The sequence below is a fragment of the Triturus cristatus genome, chromosome 5_2 (genome assembly GCF_964204655.1).
Source record: "Triturus cristatus chromosome 5_2, aTriCri1.1, whole genome shotgun sequence".
NCBI classification, from domain to species: Eukaryota; Metazoa; Chordata; class Amphibia; order Caudata; family Salamandridae; genus Triturus; species Triturus cristatus.
In genome coordinates, this window is record NC_140588.1 from 373,907,050 (window position 1) to 373,926,060 (window position 19,011).

Genomic DNA, 19,011 nt, shown 5'->3' on the forward strand with positions numbered 1-19,011 from the left:
AATTAATTAGTGAGGGCTCAATTCCAGAATTTCTGTCTTGATCAAAGCAAATTAATTAATCATGTAAAGAGGAAAAGATCAAGTAAAAAACGCTTCCTAAGGTAAGAAAAGGAAGATTATAATTGGGTTCAGTTAAAAGAGGCGGCCTCTAGGAATGATGCTAAACGGTATTGGGAAATAATCTTGGCTAGTTGTGGTTCTAGGGTAAAATCCCTCCAAATTCCCATAAAAGAAGATTGGAAATCTTATCTTGAAGAACTCTATTCAGCTAACTTTAATCCAGTTTGGTCATCTTCCCCTATATCCGAAACATCTAGACCACAGGAGTCTTGCTATGCTCCTTTGAGGTGTGAGATATTGCGACTCATTAAGAGAATGAGAGCCTCTGCAGCAATGGGTCCTGATGAAATATCCATGTCACTAATTAAAAAAGAGTTTATGTCCCGAAACAGGAAGCAGAAGCAACATGAGACATGTGATGTGTTAAGAGGGACTTTGTATTGATGGGACGTTCTGCTTCTAGTTAAAACCCTCAGGCATGCGGGGAACTTGTGATCAAACTGTGCTTTATCTCTAGCTAACTGATGATCTTGGCATGCATTTGTTTTGTTATTTGAGCTCGGCGGAGCTACAAAGATTGTACCCTTTTGTAAACTAAATAAAAAGATTTTGACAACAAAAAGAGCCTATGTTGTGGGCTTCATATCCTATTTCCCTTTTTGCTTACTGCTATCAGCAGGGGAAGACTCCCTCCTCCTTGCCTGGTAGGATTTTAATTCAACACTTTAAAAAGGGACTTAGACATCTACCTAGTAACTACTGGCAAATAGCTTTACTAGATGCGGTAAGGAAAGTACTTGCTTGCAGTATTGTGGATCACCTTACTGATTGGATGATGGTGGAGAAAACGTCTCCCATCGAACAAGCAGGATTTAGAAAAACACTGCACTTTGTATTATATCTGTATGCTGAAATTGATTGAGGAGAAATTTACTTTATTTTGAGGGTCAACTGTCTATGTGGCATTTATAGATTTTTCAATAGCCTTTGATATGGTAGACCGGTCATTACTCTGGTAAAAACTACAAAAATGGGAGTGCCTGCCCCCCTTTTATCACTTGTTAATGCCTTGCACTCTCATATGTGGTGTCAGGTGCCTACTAAGGGGAGATCAAGGATTCTCTGCCGTGATACCAACAAAAAATGGCCTGAAGCAAGGCTGTTTGCTGACCCCAGTGCTCTTCTCTGTGTATGTTGCAGATATACCCAAATGCTTTGCTTCTCAGATGAGGGATGTGCCAAAGATAGGTGGCCGTCTCTTTTCTTGTCTGATGTACGCAGACGATATTGTAATTATGGATTTAACTCCAATGGGTTGAATAAAAAACTAATGTCACTTCAGAAATATACAGCGGTACAAGATTTGAAGATAAGTTTTTCTAAAAGTAAAATCTTGATTTTAAAATGTTGAAAGAGTGGAAAGAATAGCAAATTTGTTTGGAGAGTCGGTTAAGAGAAATTTGAGATTGCAAATTCTTATCTTTACCTGGGGAAACTGATAACTGGCAATACAAAGGATAAATCCCACATTGAACATTACTCTTGCAAAGCTGTCTCACATGCAAATGGGCTACGTGCATTCTATAATGAAATGGGTCGAAGGCATTTTTTGCATATGATATCTGTTTTTAAAGTGAAAGTCCCTCCAACACTATTGTGTGCCTTTTGAATCTATCTAAGTAGGAAAATGGAACTTCCTTTATAAGATAGAAGGCCGAATTTTGTGTAAAGTATTTAATTTAATACATTGGTCCCGACCCCAGCTATTAGCTCACAATTTGGCCTGATATGCTCATTTATCAAAGGACTAGCTAAAGTAATTCGGTGAAGCTGAGGAACTGTGAATCGAATACTATAAAGGGGTTCTTGAATCAGGGCATATCTGGTGCGGAAGCAGATAAATACCATATTGTTGGCCCATGGTAACTATTACTACCAAGAATAAAAATAGTGGGTTTATTTGCATACTTCCGATATAGCTGTCAGTGATTTTATCTTCTCCAGAATAATTTTGCACATAACGTTTGCTGCTATGGGGGGGGGGAGTGCTTTTTTTTAAATATAAAATTTGATCTTTTCAAGAAATAGTTTTAATTATAACTAAATTACATATGAAAGCCTGTTCACTATCTTGGCCCAGGGTAACAGTTTTAGCATGAATGTAAATTTTGGGGCTATATGAAGACTTTGCTATGACTGTTGACTATGAAGTAGGAAAACGCTAGCTAAAATATAAATCTTGTTATCGAACAGGAGGTTGGTGTTATGGGACTGTGAACAAAGCCACGAGACCACGTTGTGAGAGGGTATGGCTAGGAGAATGACAGAGAGCAGAGCACAGACATAGCAGCAGAACACTGGAAAATGAATGATAGGCTGATGTCACTGTTAGCTGGGCCCATGGTCAGCAAACAGGTGGGGGGCTGTGCCTGTAAAAGAGGCCTGGCTGCACTCAGGGGAACAGAGCAGAAAATAAGAATAGCAGGAGATGACTGAAAAACAGGCAGAAGATCTGACAGCCAAGTCAAGCATTGCACACTGCACTGCCAAATAGACCGTGATGATTTTTTCTCAAGTCTAGCCTTGCTGTGTCAGTTTATTTATGCTCTGTAGCCATGACTATTGCTGCAGCCTGACCTCTTTTGCCCCTGAGGGAAGTTGGCAAAAGAGAGGGGAAAGACTTTCTCCACAGAGAAAAATATTTTCCAATTGGAGAAAAAACATAATATTGTACAATTTCACATAGGATCCTATTCCTCTCTGAGGAGTTCTCCACTAGGATAACTTTGAACAGCAGCTATATGGGTCCACTCCAAAGCACCTTCCCTTCCCAAGAATCGACCTGGAAATCTGCACCTGGAAAAGCTTTCCAGGCACGCTACTGGGAAGGCAGGTGAATAGCAAAAAGTTGGTATTCTACGTCTGAGTCCTGTTATTGTTTGGAGGAAAAACCATTTCACTGGCCCCGCATTGTTCCAGCTGTCTTGAATTGAAATAGTTTAGAAATTATCTAAGTAAATACTCACATATAAGTATTGATAGTGAATTATACATATGTTAGGGGTTTGCTATGGTCCTCTTCCATACCCCATTATTACTATCGGGAGGAAAGATACTTTGAGTAAAAAGCATTTCCTCCATCTCTCTTAATTAGTAAATAATTTATAAATTATACTGATACACACATATAAATAATGATAGTGAATTATACATATTGTATAGCGACTTTATAGTTCTCCTCCATGCCCTATTAATGTTGAAAGAAAATATACTTTTATCAATCAAGTTTTCTTCCAGCTGTCTTGATTAGTAAATAGTTTATAGGTTACATTGATTAATAGCGACATCAAGGTATTGACAGTGAACTATACATATGTTATTGATATTTTGTAGGTTTCTTCAATACCACATCATTATCCAGAGGAAAGATGCTTTCCCTAGTCACAATTTCTTCCAGCTGTCTTGCTTGGTAAATTGCGCAAAATGTATACTAATAAATACCCACCTATAAGTACTGACAATTAACTAAATATATTTTTGGACAGTTTTTGGTTTCTTCCATACTCTATTATTATCCAGAGGGAAATACTTTCACTCGTCGTTTTATTCCAGATGCCTTGATTAGTAAATGTATTGATGAATAACCAAGTACAATTATTAACAATAAACCATACATATTAACCAACAATGATATTTCAACCAACGCTGCACTAAATATTTTCCTTTTTTTCAGTTAATGTGCAAAGATGTATGCAAGGTCGAAGTTTGGTGCTATAGTGTTCAAATTCCTTACCTTTTCCTCATCTGTTTGCATGACTTTATGAAACTGCTGTTTCCAGCTGTCAATCTCAGCCAGCCTTTGGGTACTGAGGTCTTTGTTTACTGTGGCCTGTTGGTGCAATAGGAGGTTCTCCTTCATTACTACGTCCATATGCTGCTTCAAGTTCTCTGTCTCTGCATGCTCATTCTCAAAGTTTGCCTTAAACATCTTCACTTCGGACAAAAGGCAAGAAAACTTGGACTCAAACTGTTCCTTTTCTGCTACCCTGTTGACAGTCTCTTGCCGCAGTTCCTCCTGCAAGTCTTGTAACTGCTTTTCCCCACGTTTTTCCTTTTCCCTGAGTCGCTGTATCTCCATCATAGAAGTTTTCATCTCATTTTCCAGCTTTGTATTAATATGTTGCAGTTCTTCAATTTCCTCTTTCTTCTTACTGATGGTATATTTCATTTCTAAGCACTGATTCATTGTTTTAATCCTCTCATCCTCCTCTGCCTTTTGCTTCTCCTGCAAAAGGCTGCAATCTTTCCTCAGTTCATCGAGTTCTTTTTTCAAAGCATCACCTGTTGCCTCAGACTCAGTTTTGGTCATCAGTGATATTTTATTGTATTGCAGATCCATAATTTGAGTTTGCTGCCTTTTCTTGTCCTGTTCTAACATCTTAATGGTCTCGTTCAACTCCATGGTTGTTTGCTTCAGCTGTAGTTTTTCATTGGCAAGCTGTGCATTTTTTGTTTGGTACATATTAAGAATTGTTTCATATGCACTTAGACAGTGGTTTGCTTCTTTTAGTTTTTCTATGTCATCCTGAAGGTTAGCTACCTGAATACTTAAGACGCTGTTTGAACGTGTTGGCACAGTTCCTTTATTACCTCTGTCGTCTGAATGCATTTTCTGGTGGGATATGACAACCATATTCTGCTGCTGGGTATCTGGGAAGTTACCATGTGCTTCAGAGTAATTCACTTCAACCTGTTTTGAAACAAAGAAAAAAAGTCAAGCAGTTAATAGTCATAAATTTAAGGACCCAAAATAATGTAGTTAAATCTACCTATTTCAAAGCTCTCAGCAACACGTTTGCTTCAAGTCACGTTGTTACCTGATATTATTCAATATATTTTCTACTTTTACAGCTGAGTCTGAAATAATAAACAGCTATATCGCTCCAGTTTCAATAATTAACTTGATTAAGAGAGGGTGGAAGTATTCTTTACTCACATTGAAAGAGGGGGGCCGTGGCAGAGACGACTGCAGGAGCAATCGAACAGAATCGAGCTCCGTCCTTACCGACGCTGCAATATTCCTGACATTCACAGGGAACTGGTACCCCATTACAATACCCCAGCCATTGTGGCTGCGCCTGGGTATCCAGAGACCAAAACAGAGATTTGGAGCAGGCTCCCTGCCGCGTCAACAAGGTAGGGCAGAGCTGAACTGTCCGCACTGAGGCCCGAGACGACGTGAGCATACCACCCTGCTCCCGGGAAGTGACTTGGAAGCCAGAGGCATTTTAAGGCATGGGCAAAGTCTGGCCCAGGGCCCCAGCCTTTCAGGGTGGCCCCTGATAGAGTCAGCTCTGTTCTACAGACAGTCTTTCCCTGGCGACACTGAATAATTCTTAAACAAATTGTTTTAAATACTGTTTTCCTTAAAATTATTTTTAATGTGGTGATGTGAGAGTCTATTACAAACATTTTGAACAGAAATAATTCTGTGTTCATGTTTAATGCAACATCCAGAAAGTTTCTTTTAGCTCAAAACAGGACCTCACACATGAGAAATAAGAGGGTGTCACAGAGATTATTTGCAGCAATATTACACATCTGTATCCCTGCATATTAGATGTAAACACATTTAAAATGTCTATGAGTGTGCCTGTGCAGTGTTAGTGACCTGGCCAGACAGGGCATGAAAGTGCTCAATTTGATAATAAATTCAAAGCTATTCCGACCAGGGGCCCCCAAAATACCTTTGGCCCTGGGCCCCCCAACTCCTTAAGATGTCCCTGTTGGAAGCTACTCACCGTGAGCGGCAAGACATGCAGCATGGGGCTGATCCGATGCAGCCGGGGCCCGCAGAGGGAGCGCCTGGGCATATTGTGACGAGAGAGGGCTGTGCTTGTGACCTGTTACTGATGAAGTGATACCAGCGCCTCCCTTCTTGCTATGATCACCACAAGCCCTGAGACAAATGCTGCTTTCATTGCATGTCCCCCACTAGGGGTGAAAACATTTTGCTATCGGCTCCCCCTTTGACGAATTCGAGAAGGCTGCTCCATAGGGCAGAACGCCTGAGGCCAATTGTTACTGAAGGGCCTTCCCTGCCGTATCTTCTAGTGACAGAGCCTGAATTTAGGGGCTGCAAAACCCCTGCTGCCTCTGTTGTGGATCATGATTACTAATGGGAACCCGCCACTGCTACCCCCAGCCTTGGTACAGATGTGTACGGAAGGAATGTACTGAGTGTCCCCCACTCCCCCCCCCCCCCCACGGAAGATTGGACATCCTCCGTACAGTCACCTTCCAAAATTACAGTAAAGCGAGTCACTTCTCCAATCCAACAGTTTGCTGCTACTCCCTTACAGGAACATCGCTGCAGGTCACTGTAGGAGATAGCGGCGAGTCACACTTTCTGAATGTGAATGTTCCCGTTGTATCCCTACTTGGGAGTGAGCGACCAATGAGGGGGTGATCCTAACTGAGGGTGCTCCCTGGAAGAACTCAAGACTAATTGCTGCTCTCTACCCATGGACACCCATTGTTGCTGGGGGAGCGCACACTGGAGTAGCTACCTTTTGACCCCTTGGATGCCTTTGTGGAGAGTAGACAGCCAAGTGGCACTCGAACCCTACTTACAAACTGTTGCCACCCTTGAACTATAAGCATGTACATTCTAATACAGTGTGCAGCCTATCACCTCCTCACAGAGAGTCCCACATACCAAGTTCAGGGACAGTCGCAGCCCCATCAACTGTCATGCCAGAGGCCTTGCTTTCCCTATGGCACTACGCCACTGCATGGCGCGGCCAAGTTACTGGGTGTTCTTAGCAACAGACCGCTGTAGCTGATTTTGTGAGTTTCTCTTCCTGCTCCTCAGCTGCTCCTGTCGACATCATGATGATACATCCTAAAGGTCTCAAATTAAGGGACGTCCAGCAGAATCCTTTCCCATTTGAACCAGGGACTACCCCAGCAGGAATACCTCTTAACTCTAACATTGTGTTAAAGGACTCTAACACCAAGTTTGCTGATACTCCTTGCTGTTGTGCATGGTCTAGAGATGATGCTTGAACCAAAGCTTGGCATTTTCAAAGATAGATATGGGACATATGTGGGAGGAGCATAACAAACTGAAAGCAAAGGAGTCCACGCACAAGGTGACCATAGCAGAGATTCAACCTGTTGTGTTGGAAACAGAGACCAAGATGGCGGCCCTGCAGCTGGAAGTGGACCTCTTGAAATGTAAGACGGAGGACGTGGAAGGACGGTCACACCGGAACAACATTCAAGTAGTGGGCCTGCCTGAGAAGATTGAAGGGCAGAGTATGGGCCTATACTTGGAACAGGGGTTGACAAAGACAGTCCTCAGGGGCAGAACCTGCACCGCCTTCTCGGTGGAACAGGTGCATCAGGTCCCAACCCAGGCCCCCATCTCCCGGGGCATCACCGTGCCCTGTGGTGGCACCCCAGCTCAACTACAGGGTCAGGGACATTATCCTACAGATTGTCCACACAAAAGATTCTTGGCACGTTGAGAATCAAGCGGTCACAATCTTCCCAGACTATACAGTGGATGTGCAGAAATGAAGGGCATCCTACTACATGGTGAAACAAAGTATGCACCGATTTCCTCAGCAAAACTTAAAGTAATGGAGGGAGACAGTGGGCTAAGTTTCCAAAGAGCTCAAGAAACATGGGACTGGCTGGAATCCAAAGGAGAACACTGCCCTTTTGGACCTCCCTGACACTAAGGAGGGTTGGATGACTGCAAGGAACAGATGCTAGTCGACCCGCAAGACCCGCTCACGCCCATCACTAGAACAGCCTGCACAGGAGAGGGCTCATTTGATGGCTGACTTGACATGAGTGGAATCTCCTGGCTCTGGCATCGGCACCATGGGGCACTGATCGCTTCAGAGATGCTCTCAATGAATGGTTCCCTGCCAAACTAGATCCTACGGTTACCCCGCTGGCGGCTGATCTCCTTTGAAGACATTGTTGTTCATATATCCTTTTACATGGTTGGGGGGTGTAGATGTTGAGGTTGCTGATGTTATGACTGTTTTGTATTACACCATAATGCCTTAGATGTACTGTGGTGGCGGGGTGGGACGGGTCTCACCCTGTACAGGGCGTCAGGTGACACAATGGGCTCTAATGACACACACTATGGTTGCCATGTATTATCCCACACCAACCACATGACTTTTTTTATACACCTTAGACACACTGGGCCTGATTCACAAAGGTAAAGTGAGAGAAAAGAAAGTCTAACTTTATGACTTTTCGGTATTCACAAAGAGCATTTACTACTCGTAAATGCCCTTCATGAATACCAACAGTCGTAAAGTTCAGCTTTTGGTATTCACAAAGGGCATTTACGAATAGTAAATGCCGTTTGTGAATACCAAAAGTCATAAAGTTATACTTTCGTCTCACTTTACCATTGTGAATCGGGCTTTCGGTAAGGTTAGTGGCTGAATGAAGCACTATTGCACGACGGTCTGTGGCTTTAGGGATTTGTTTAGGTTTAATTACCCACATGTGTGACTGCAAGAGTTGATACTACCCCCTTGGTCTTCACATGGGGGGTAGCCCAGAGGACACACGTTTATTCACTCATGGTATTCGAGTAATATAGGCTACTCACATAGAAAGGGAGAGGCATGGGCTCATATGCCATGCAACACCGGATCTATGCTTACTTGAGGAGGTGGCAGGTACACTTTGCATGTCTCCAGGAGACGCACCATACTGCACTGGAACTCAGACTAGGTAGGCGCTTTAGGGGTGGGGAGTGTGGCACAACACGCTTCAGGAATTCGAGATGAGTGCTGGTATGGGTTACCCTAGGAGTGCCATTTACGGTGATTCACAAGAAAGCAGACCTGGAGGGCCGCTATACAATAGTGGAAGGAGTACTGGATGTGCTGCCTTTCACCCTGGTGGTGGTCTACGCCTCAATGTCAGGACAGGTAGCCTTCTTTATGACTTTGACGCCTGCTTTGGTGGCAGACCCAGCAAACCCTGTGATCTGGTGTGGGGGTTTTAATGGAGTACTAGACCTGACAGCAGATAGATCCACCCCCCCATCAGGGGCACAATCCTACACTGTCTCGCAACACCTGAATACCTCGGCCCGGGACATGTAGGAAGGGGACTCTGGTGACTTTTGCACTCACTCAACATGGAGTTCTCCCACTACTCTGCGGTTCATGTGCTGTACTTGAGACTGGACATGATCTTTGGCCCCCCAGCAGTACTTGTGCGCAGACTATCTGGGACCCACCATCTCGGATCACAATCCCTTGTTGATCTTGATTGGATGGGGCAGGACCACACAAAAGATTCCTACCTGGTGCTTGATGGGTACCAGATTGAATTCTAAGAACACTATTGCACCCAGTTAGCCCCTTGGCTACTGGGGGTATACGAGGCAGCGGAGAGCACTGGGACCTTACCGACTTCCATGAGGGAAGCAGGAATCGTTGTCTTTCCTAAACCTGGATGTGATCCTTTAAACGTTAATTTGCATCGTCATCTGTCCCTCCTAAACCTCGACTACAAGGTTCTTGGCAAAGTCCTCACCAATCACCTGACTGTGGTGTCCTCTTCTGGGTTTATACATGGGCGCAATATGTTTATTAACTTATGGCGGTTGTTCCACACTACGGATTGGGCAAGACATACGGGAATGGTGGGTTGGGCCGCCTCCCTTGACAGAAAAAACGTTCGACACCTTGGGATGGTCTTACCTTATGGAGGTCCTGATACATAAGGAGTTTGGAGAGCCCTTCCGTAGGAGGGTGTCACTGCTATACTCTAGGCCAGTTTCCCGAGTATGCACAGCGGAAGTGATATCAGACCCATTCCTGGTGGCTTGGGGCACTAGCCAGGGCTGTCCACTGTATCCATTGTTGTTCGCTCTGGTGATGGGGCCCTTAGCATGCATGATGCGAGACCGCGCACCACAGTGGGGCCTTGTGACACTAGGATGCCCCCAGATTGTGGCTCTATATGCTGATGACACATTGCTTTACTTAAATGCAGACCACATGGTGTTACCAGGGGCCATGGCAGTGTTAGACAATTTTGGGCGGACGTTGGGACTTCATATTAACTGGGATAAATCCTGCCTATTCCCCTTGTCCTCAATACCCGATGACCATTAAGTTGATGTGTCACTTTGATTCCATTAGGTATTTGGGGGAGCAAATATACTATGAAGCACATGCTCTCATGGAAGGAAACCTAGGGAACGCGATGTCCTCTGTCCACCGCTCGCTTCCCTTTTGTAATGGATTACCACTGTCATCGATGGGCCAAATCGCCATCATAAAAATCTTAGTACTACCCGGGTTACTGTACTTTTTTTAGACCATCCTGCTGATTATAAGGAAGGCATTCTTTAAGGGCCTGTGAGGAGTCCTCACGAGTTTGATATTGGATACAGGCCGACGGCGGGTGGCACCTAGTAAACTATCTGCGCCCTTGGAGGAGGAAGGTTTTAGCCCTCCCGACTATGAAGTCAACTATGAAAAGGCCCAACTACAGTGGCTGATGCAGTGGCTAGTAGGTGCACCATTATTTGAGTTTGCAAAGATTCTAGATGAGCTAGTGGGATGATCCTTTTTAAATAGGCTCTTGGAAACTGCCCCCTCTAGGAACTCAGACAGTGTACTATTGCGGACAGCCCTCCATGTCCGGAAAAAATACTCCTGCAGGGCTCGCGCTCCATGCCATATGCACCCGGTTTACTGATCTGTACACCTCCTGAATGTGCAAGACTGAGGAGCACATCCCCAAGATGTACTGGGAGGAAGTGGGGATCGAGTCCTGGGTAGACATGGTAACTGAGGAGGGATTCCGTACCTTTGTAGCCCTGTCACTTGATCATGAACTGGGACTGGACCAATTCCTACTGTCTTCGGCCCTCAGGCACGTAATGAGGAGAATGTGGGGGTCTGACTGGGTATGACTTCCTTTAGGGGTACCACTGGAGGCGGTTCTGGGGGGGGGTAACTCCACCAATGCCATCACATGCCTATCCTCTGCGCTGCGACAGTGGCCTGGTGGAACGACTGTAGAACTACAAGATTGGTGGACACTGGCACTTGGAATAGACATCCCAAGCAAACAATGGGACCAATGTCTACAAGCAGTTAGACAGGTGACACGCAATGTGCAGTTTCGCCTTATTCAATTTCAATATCTGCATCATGCCTACCTCACCCCACAGATGATTGGTAGGATTTCCTGGGTGCACCTACAATGTGTCCCCGGTGCGGTGAGACGGTAGCGGATTTTCCACACATGGTGTGGTCGTGTGTAGTACAGTGCCCCTTTTGGGTACAGGTCACGCGGACTGTTTTGGAGGTCACAAGCTGCTTATTCCCACTAGGCTCCCTGTCAGATGCTGACTTGATGTGGAACACATCACCAAAATAACAAAGGGTTGCTGCGATTCCAGAATCTGGCATTGATTTTGGCTAAATGTTGCATCCCCATGGTCTGGAAATCTGCTGCAGGGCCTCCACTGAAACGATGGCTAACAGATATGTGTAAGTGGGTGTGGCCGAGCTAGTGGTCCACAGACGATTGCGCACGAGAGGAGAAGGGGGTGGACCCATTGGGAAACTGGGACCCCTACCTAGGGAAACTAGAGGCGTGAAAAGATGGACACACACTTTGTGGGCACTGTCCCTGATCTTATCTAGGTGGAGAAGGCAGGGACATCACCTGTCTTGGATCACAACTGACCACCAGGGTTTCAGTGAGAACGGATGAGTATAGGTACTGACCGGACACAGAGAGGCACCACTGGGGTCACTTGCTTTGGGGTACTCCATTTACTACATGAGTATCATACGAGGCCCACGGGCGACACAGATTGTAGGGTTGAATGGGATTATTTACAAAGATAGACATAGAGGGAGGTGGAGTTACACAGTTGAGTTTTCCTTTTTTAATCTTTTTTTGCCATATTATTGCCTTCATCATGAGCTGTAAATGTACTTGCAAAGGTTACCCTTTTGATGGAGAGGAGATGCTATTCTGCTTGGCATTGGCACTTTATGTATTAAAAGCAGGGTCTGATGGCTCTCCTGGGACAAGGGAGCTACGTAATACGGGGGCACAAAGCCAGCCTGCTGTATTAGAAGTAGAAGGTGATATGGACAATTGTATTTGAGCTGTATCTGACATACTTCCTCCGATACGGAGTGTGCTTATTGGTTAGATGTGGTTCTGTCAACAAAGTGCAACAAAAAAGCAATAAAGATATTTAAAACAAATAACTCAGATTGAAAATGAATTAACCTGGAGTGTAGAAAAAAGCAAAACAATATCAGTTCTACTCTCAAAAAGTACCTATTTTGACAGATGCCGCAACACGTGATAAAGATCCAGCATGTACTCAAAATAATTATTGAAGTGCATTGTTCTTGATTACTGCCTTAATAAAGTTAGTCATTATGTTTATTGATTGATTTACCACGTTCCAATTTTACATTGGAAAATTGACAGTTTACATTAAAAAAAACCCATCATAAACAGCTTCTATTAGTGCCACATTTATCAAGATAATGACCAAATTCATGATCACTTAAAAAAGTCACATTTATGATAAAAACTTAAACAGAATTTTGAACTGGTAGAACAAGTCAATTTAATAAACTCCATGCAAATAGACAAGAACAAATAATATTTTTTAGTTTAATTTTGTTTGAAATTTGATATTGATCATGGAACAAGGCTGAAATATTGTATGAATAAAATATCATTATAAAAATTATTTAGAATAGACTAGCAATAAAAATATAGATGACTTAAACATAAAACATTTGCAGCCATCATACACTGTTGAAAATAGACAAGCAAATAATATTTTTCAGTTTCAGGTTATTTGAGGTTTGATATTGATCATGGAGTGGGATTGAAAAATTGCATGATTAAAAGACTTTTACAAAAATCATTTAGAATAAACAATCAATACATATATAAAGGACTTGAAAAACAAAAAAAAACTTGGTGTCATCATAAACTGTTGGTTGAAAGACTGTGCATCCTATTCTGGTCTTACCTTAATGCGTTGAAATATCAGTCAAAAGTATGTGTGTCTGAGGGTTAACTTCATGGGACAGACAAAAACATATCTAACATCCTGTATCGCTTTTTACTTATGGGCTACATATGAACTTATCAGGTCATAGGCCTTCCCACTTTCCTATGTTATTGAGCAATGGAAGCCCCCATATTATTAGATTTAGAAAAAATCGACGTAACAGATGCTCTTGAAGTATTAGCAGGTATTTTTGCATTGTTCATATTACTGCTACATTAGAGACCACATTCAAACTCCCAGTTCTAAGACAGAAAATTCTATCTTCTTTAAAACTGAGTTGCCCCAGCTGTTTTAATTGTGGCTTTCTATAATCTGTGGGTTCTAAAACCAAATTCTCTAACAGTAACATGAGGATTTAAAACTGTGGTGTAAGGTTTTTCATTAGCCTGGACAATTTAACTTTATAATAATAAAGCCCACAATAACAAGCTCAAGATGGAGATCTTTACATTGAAAGACTATTTTAAACAGGGGCTTAATGACTTTAAGATTTCCCCTCTGCTCTGTTTAAGGAGGACAATCTTGAGAAGGGCACACGTTCTACCTCATACAAAAGGATGGAGAGAACTCTCGCCTCACAGACCTGGAGCAAATGTTCAACATGCTTTATTCACAATGAATTATAAAACCTATTTAAACCTCTACCCTGAAGTATTGCCTTTTGCGATACATGATCCTCGTGAAGATAAGATTGGAGATGTGGGAAATTTACTACGCCTAAGTATGTGCAATTGATTACGTTTTTTCAGTTTTTCCATCCCATTTTTGGTGCACGTATAATTCATTACTCTTCTCAGAAGATTCCATCCTTATTATGATATGTAGGCATAACCTGGAATTTGTACCGTTTCAAAATCCCAAGAATCTCCTATATCTTGCACAATCACCAAACCCCTTGTGTGTGACGTCACAAAGATTTAATTGCTGAAGTAGTGAGTGCATTAATAATGTAAATTCACAATCCTCAAATCCCTCCACATTTCCTTTATATATAAGATAAATAAATCCAGACCTCTAATAAATTCTATCTTCTCATGTAAATTAGATAGGCCAATCAAATTCTAGGATGCTACTCTGAAATAAAGACTGAAATTCTCTCAGATTTTGCTCAGAGTTCAGTCTGCTACTTAGAATCTCAGGAAGCGAAACTTATATCCTAATATTGTCTGCTGGGTGGTTGGCATCCTCTGTTCCTTTTGCACACTACGTACTTCATGCACTTTAATTGGCAAGGAACCTTACCTCAAAACGGATTATAATGAGACGCTGATTTGCTATATTGTGACAGAGTTTTGAAACAAATGTACTGCGTTTTTACTCTGCTGTTTCTATTCTTTTATGGACTCATTTTAAACTGAATAAAGATTTTTTGATTGATTAATTGATTGATTGGTAAAGGAGATCTAGGAGCATATTTATGTTCTTCAGGACCCTTCCAGTCTAAGACGTAGTTCCTTTGTTCCTAGCCTGGATGCGGCTGATAAATATTTCGAATCACTGGGCAGATGGCTACCAAAGGCACCTGACTGTTGTTTTCTTGTGGAACCTTGCATGACATCACAGAATGAATAAAACGGGGCAACACATTAATCTATCTAACGTGAAAGTGATCACTATTCAACAGCAGATGATGTACAATTGCCAGAAGACAGAATTCCATCCTTGTTATTGAGGGATGTGCCCCTTTACTACTGAATAGCTGTAGTAATAGCAAATCTTTAGTACTGATTGCAAAACAGATATTGAATAAAACAGATCGAAAAGCTTGGCCCTAAAGTAGCAACATACCTCAGAGAAGAGATCTATACTTTCTTATTCAAGGCATTAAGTACTGTGGGAGGGGTGGCAACTGTGGAATTCTACATATCAATTTATGAAGTTTATTTTGTAATATACTGCAATAGTAATAATTGTTAGCATCTTTTTTTATTGGTCCTCTATAGCCTTATACTAATTCACATGTGTCCTATTCATCATCTGAGCAGCAGTAAAGGCTTTGTACATTCGTATCCACTGACTAAACTTGGGAACATTTGGGGAGAGCTAGCATTAGATTCTCAACTGCTTGGAAAGGCAACACTCTGCCTCTCTGTGCTGCAATAGCGCTACTTATTTACTTGTTTTGCATACGAAACATGTTTTAGACCTTAAGTAGACTTATAGCTATTTTCTTCCACATACATATGTATATATAATCTATTTTCTCAGGTCATGAATAAGGGAATTCTAACAAAGCTGGGTTAAGGAACCATGGAGAGTCAAGGGTTTGAGGACATATGTCTCCTCTTTCTCCTAAGGTACTCTACACAAAGTTTTTGTAAGAAATCGGTTTATTAATTGGGGTGGGGTGTCAGGGACTGTCAGGGACTGTCTGGGACACAGTCAGGGACTTGGGCAAAGACTGGTGACTGGGTAGAAAACGTAAGCAGAACGAGAGTACAGCGCTGACCAGGATCACACAGGAAGTCAGAGGAGAAAAGAGATCCAAAGGGGAAGCCTGCTCAAAGGAACAAGATCGCTAAGACTCAGGAAGGATAGGCACTCATGAGGCGATTTAGCAGTCAGAATAACTATACCCGAACGGACGTGCAAGACATATATATATATACACAACAAAATTAACAATAAAGGGAATATGGGGTAAAGCACTTGGGAGATCCACACAGTAAAACTGAAGCTCAGTAAGCTTCACATCCACAATTGCTGTTACAAATACTGACTGCAAATACCCACATATAGGATGTGTATGCAAAGGCAGGGTCTGTGGAGCTGATACCTATGATGATGTTATAAATGTAACTCAAAGACAATACTCACAGTGAACAAGAAATACTACCTAGGTAGTCAGCTGTGCCCACGGATCCTGGCGATCAAACAGGAACATGAACGGCAATAACAGCAAGGAGGTAGAACTAAACACAATCACAATAGACAAGGAGCTAGCAAGGAGGATTGCTTAACAGGAAAAGAAGGAAATCACAGGGCACACTTGGCGGAAAGCAAGTAACAAACATAAGGTAATAAGGTAATAAAAGCAAGACAGCAACTAAGGACTGAAACAGAGGTAATGGGAAGAAAAGCAAGAACTGGGACAAAGGAAACACAGGAGAGTGGATTCAGTAGTGCATTAAATAGTTCTAATTCAGGAATCAAAGAAACAAGGACTAGCTAAGGATCAGGAGTAAAGGTAGCATTGCATGATGTGCTAGTTCAGGAACAAGGAATAGCAATAGCTCTGGAATCAAGTCATTCAGGAAGCACTGCAAGCAGTGCTAATTGAGGAACAATGAATAGCTATAGCTAAGTACTACTGGCAGGCAGTGCTAGTTCTGGAAACAGGAAATAACTACAGCTCATGAAACAAGGAGTCAAGAGAGCACTGCAAGGAACAAGAAATACCTGCAGCTCAGGAACAGGAACAAAGAATAACTATAGCTCAGGAACTCAGGAAACAAGGCAGCACTACAGGCAATGCTAATTCAGGCACAAGGAACAGCTATAGTTCAGGAATTCTGTAAACAAGGATAACAAAAGTTCAGGAAACAAGGGTCGGTCTCACCAGTACACAGTTACAATGACCAACCTTGGCCTGAAGGGAGCTGTGGCTTAAAATAGCTCACAGTAATCACATGCATCAGGTGTGAGCAGACTAGCAGTGAGTGGAATTCCTCCACCCATCCGTTGCCTGCATGGGTGCAGAGAATTCTAGGTAACAGAGTGTCAAACATGAGCAGGCTGGCTTCAAGCACGAGCAAGCTGGCTTTCACAAAACCCGGCATGGATTGGGAATGGATGGCAATTTGCAAGTAGAATCCAAATGACTGGAAGTCAGTATACGCATTAAGGGGAGGGTCTGGAAGCCTATTAGAACACTGGAGAGCCACACAATTTAGCCCCCTGTTGGTGGGCACGAGAATGTAGGGTGCAAGTCGTGACAGGGGGATGAGGCAGGATGGTGAAACCCTACCCAAGCAACAACTCAAATCCTTGTCAGGGTAAACCACAAAAGTCACTACATTAACCTGTGCTTGACCTGCTGGTAGGTTAGCAAGAGCAGCATCTCTAACACCACTTTAAAGATTTCAGGACCTAAAGCACCACTTGGGGGTTAGAACCTTTTATGTACCCCAAACTAGGCCTAAGTAGCAAATGCCCTTTCACCTACTTTGCTCTGAATAACCGTTCTAGCACTGACCTTTTACCCAGTTATATGCTAAATAAATGTCGATCGGTTTCCTTGAAACTAGCCTAATTTATTATGCATGGGGATTCTTAGAAAAGTCCCCTGCACATGACGTACATAACAGGATTAATATACTCTGTATAAAAGTCATTGTAATCTTCATCCTAGGGCGAAATAACTCATTTACATAATTGCAGGTATTGATTTAGGCTCATTTCCATAATCATACTCACAACATATCGATTGTGGTCGGAACTCCTTAGGCTATCTTTATGGTATAAAAGAACCATACCTTCCCAAGATAGGTAGAAGAGAAGTTTTCATGCTGACACAAGAAACTGAGGTCCCTGCATGCCGAAGCTCCAGCACGCAGTGGTCTGACATCCCTTGCGGGGTGTCCAACTCGAGACCAAGATGGGGTCCTTTGTTCTCTCCCATTAGGTAATGGGTTTGACTCTTTCCTAGGGGATTCTTGGCTTTATATCCACATACATGTTAGGTGCACTTAGGTATACTTAGGTAGGGTCAGAATCGTAGGAGTACGCTTGATTACTGTCATGTATATATGCCTGCGTATATTCACTGTGTTAACACCATGGTAGAATTCTACCTTTTATTTAGACTGTTGGTGATTTTAATCTTATACATTTGCTTCCGTCTAATGATTGTCTGATGATTGTCGCAGCAAACATGTTTTATACTAAAATGACGCTGATTCAATAAATGCTTTTTGAAAAGGTCCCCATTGTTAATTCTGTTTATCTCTCTGAGACTAAGTGCGTACGATTGACTGAGCGAAAAGTACTGTACTGTTTCCACGATCCTTGAAGAATCAAGGGTTGTCATGTTCGATAGTTGGAAGAAACTATTCGCTTCTTGGTAAGGTTCAGTTCAGTTCAAAAAGGCTTTATTCGATTGATTAAGAACAATCATAAAAGCAAGCAGTTAAAAGTATATGCACAATTAATATATTAAAAACAAATATTACATAAAAATCCAATTAAACAAATCAGTATTTACACTGATAGAAACCCTTATTACATTAAAAAGAATCAATTAAATAGGCACACTTTTCCTAAAACTCAAAACTTTTTTCAGGAAAACTGTTATCCTTAAGACACTATTCTTGTTATCTAGGGATTGTAATGCCAAAAAGGCAGGACGGCATTGTCGGAGCCCATACTGTTTTAAGATGGGTATCAAAAGCAGACGCCTTACAGAAGAATAGAATTTTCAGAAAAGGGTAACATGAATCGTAGATTGGGGGGGAGATATTATCACAAGGGCAAAGCTGGAGGTCTCGTGACCAGTCATTCATAATAGGAAAAGAGACTAGTCTATGGAAGACCCTCAGCCTAAATCGAGTTCATAGGAACCTATTGTAAGCACCGGAAACAAAAATTAAATAGGGTTGAATGTTAAAAGTAGTTAAAACCAGTTGATTGTGCAGGACTGTGGGCTTTAAAATCTCAGATGACATTCTGAGATTATCCAATAGCAAGAAACCCTCTTTTCTCAATTCCTTCCTAGTTACTGTCATGATGGTGGTAGGATTGGTAAAATAATCTAAGTGGTCAAGATCTTTAAAAAAGTTGTAAACATATCTTAGCCATGGAATCCTCATGACACCTTCCAATTTTAAGATATC

The 19,011-nt window shown here is 42.3% G+C and overlaps 1 protein-coding gene across 1 annotated transcript in view; it reads right to left on the minus strand.

The window, feature by feature from the left end:
• Positions 1 to 5,170, minus strand: part of CAGE1 (cancer antigen 1) — a 498,804-nt gene extending 493,634 nt beyond the window's left edge. The window contains exons 1-2 of the mRNA XM_085606352.1: positions 5,126 to 5,170; positions 3,854 to 4,810 (exon numbers count right to left, since the gene is read on the minus strand). Of these exons, the coding sequence (XP_085462478.1) occupies positions 3,854 to 4,810; positions 5,126 to 5,170 (1,002 nt within the window). The remainder of the gene's footprint in view (positions 1 to 3,853; positions 4,811 to 5,125) is intronic.
• Between the last annotated feature and the right edge of the window lie 13,841 nt (positions 5,171 to 19,011).